The 1,013-nt window shown below is 44.4% G+C and overlaps 1 protein-coding gene across 1 annotated transcript in view; it reads right to left on the bottom strand.

Moving 5' to 3' along the window:
* The window catches only part of LOC119594777 (chymotrypsin BII-like), a 19,657-nt gene that overhangs the window by 17,577 nt on the left and 1,067 nt on the right, over nucleotides 1-1,013 (bottom strand). Inside the window, exons 4-6 of the mRNA XM_037943867.1 lie at nucleotides 814-980; nucleotides 516-602; nucleotides 244-380 (exon numbers count right to left, since the gene is read on the bottom strand). Coding sequence (XP_037799795.1) covers nucleotides 244-380; nucleotides 516-602; nucleotides 814-980 — 391 coding nt within the window. The remainder of the gene's footprint in view (nucleotides 1-243; nucleotides 381-515; nucleotides 603-813; nucleotides 981-1,013) is intronic.

Raw genomic sequence — 1,013 nt, 5'->3', positions numbered from 1 at the left:
TTGCAGATCACTTCGAACTCTCTTTAGGAAATAATGTAGGAAGCAGCAACTTTTGAGTAAAAAACAATAGCAGAACTAGTGCAATCATGTTTAGAAATATAAAACATATGCGAACACAAGTGCCGAGTGTCGTTTTATTAAAATAAAGAAAATCGGAGTGCTGAAGAAGACGGGGCGAAATGCCAATTTTTTTTCCTGAAACTGGAAGCAGTATGGCACTCAGTTAGATATGGATTTACTCACGTTGCAGGTACCCTTGCCGCCAGTGCTGTCGATGCAGACGACGCCATCGCCGACGATGCCATATACGGCGTCACAGTCAGCGTTGGTCATGACAGGGACGTCCACCTGACGAAGGACGTCGGACGTTCCACTGGCGGCTGTTGTCCCCAAAGACATTTTTTTGCTTTCGTAGATTATAATGGCACTTTTTGCAATTAATTTCAGTAGAATCAGCCAGAAAACACTATTTCATGTAATATCCTCCAGAAATACGTTGGCAAGAGGAAACCCACAGTCAGAGAAGCGGCCCCAGCCGGTGGGCGTGACGACTTTACCCACAGGCACATCACCAGCAGGCAAGCTGACGGACTGGATGTAATCTTTCACAATGAGATAAAAAGGTTTAGTAACAAAACAAACAATAACTTCAATCAAAAATTACATCTCAGTCGCAAAAAAAGATAAAAAGGTAAATAAATAAAAGATAAACACTTATGAATAAGATAAGCAGATAACTAAAAATCAAATTAACAAAACATCAAAAATAAATAAAAAGGGCAGACCGCTAGATTCCTCTTCGCAACACCTTACCGTTGAATGTCACAGGGCTGGGCAGCTTGATAAGGGCGATGTCGTGCGTGAGAGAGGTGGCGTCCCAGCTCTCGTGGGTGAAGAAGTCGGTGGAGGACATGGTGACCTGGCCGGGCTCAATTAACCGGATGTTGTGGGCGCCCATCACCACCTCCACGTAGAAGGCGCTGGCGGAGAGGGGAGAAAGAAGACATGTGATA

The sequence above is a fragment of the Penaeus monodon genome, chromosome 34 (assembly GCF_015228065.2).
Source record: "Penaeus monodon isolate SGIC_2016 chromosome 34, NSTDA_Pmon_1, whole genome shotgun sequence".
NCBI lineage: Eukaryota > Metazoa > Arthropoda > Malacostraca > Decapoda > Penaeidae > Penaeus > Penaeus monodon.
The sequence above is the reverse complement of the archived record's forward strand: the minus strand, read 5'-3'. Positions and strand labels throughout refer to the sequence as shown.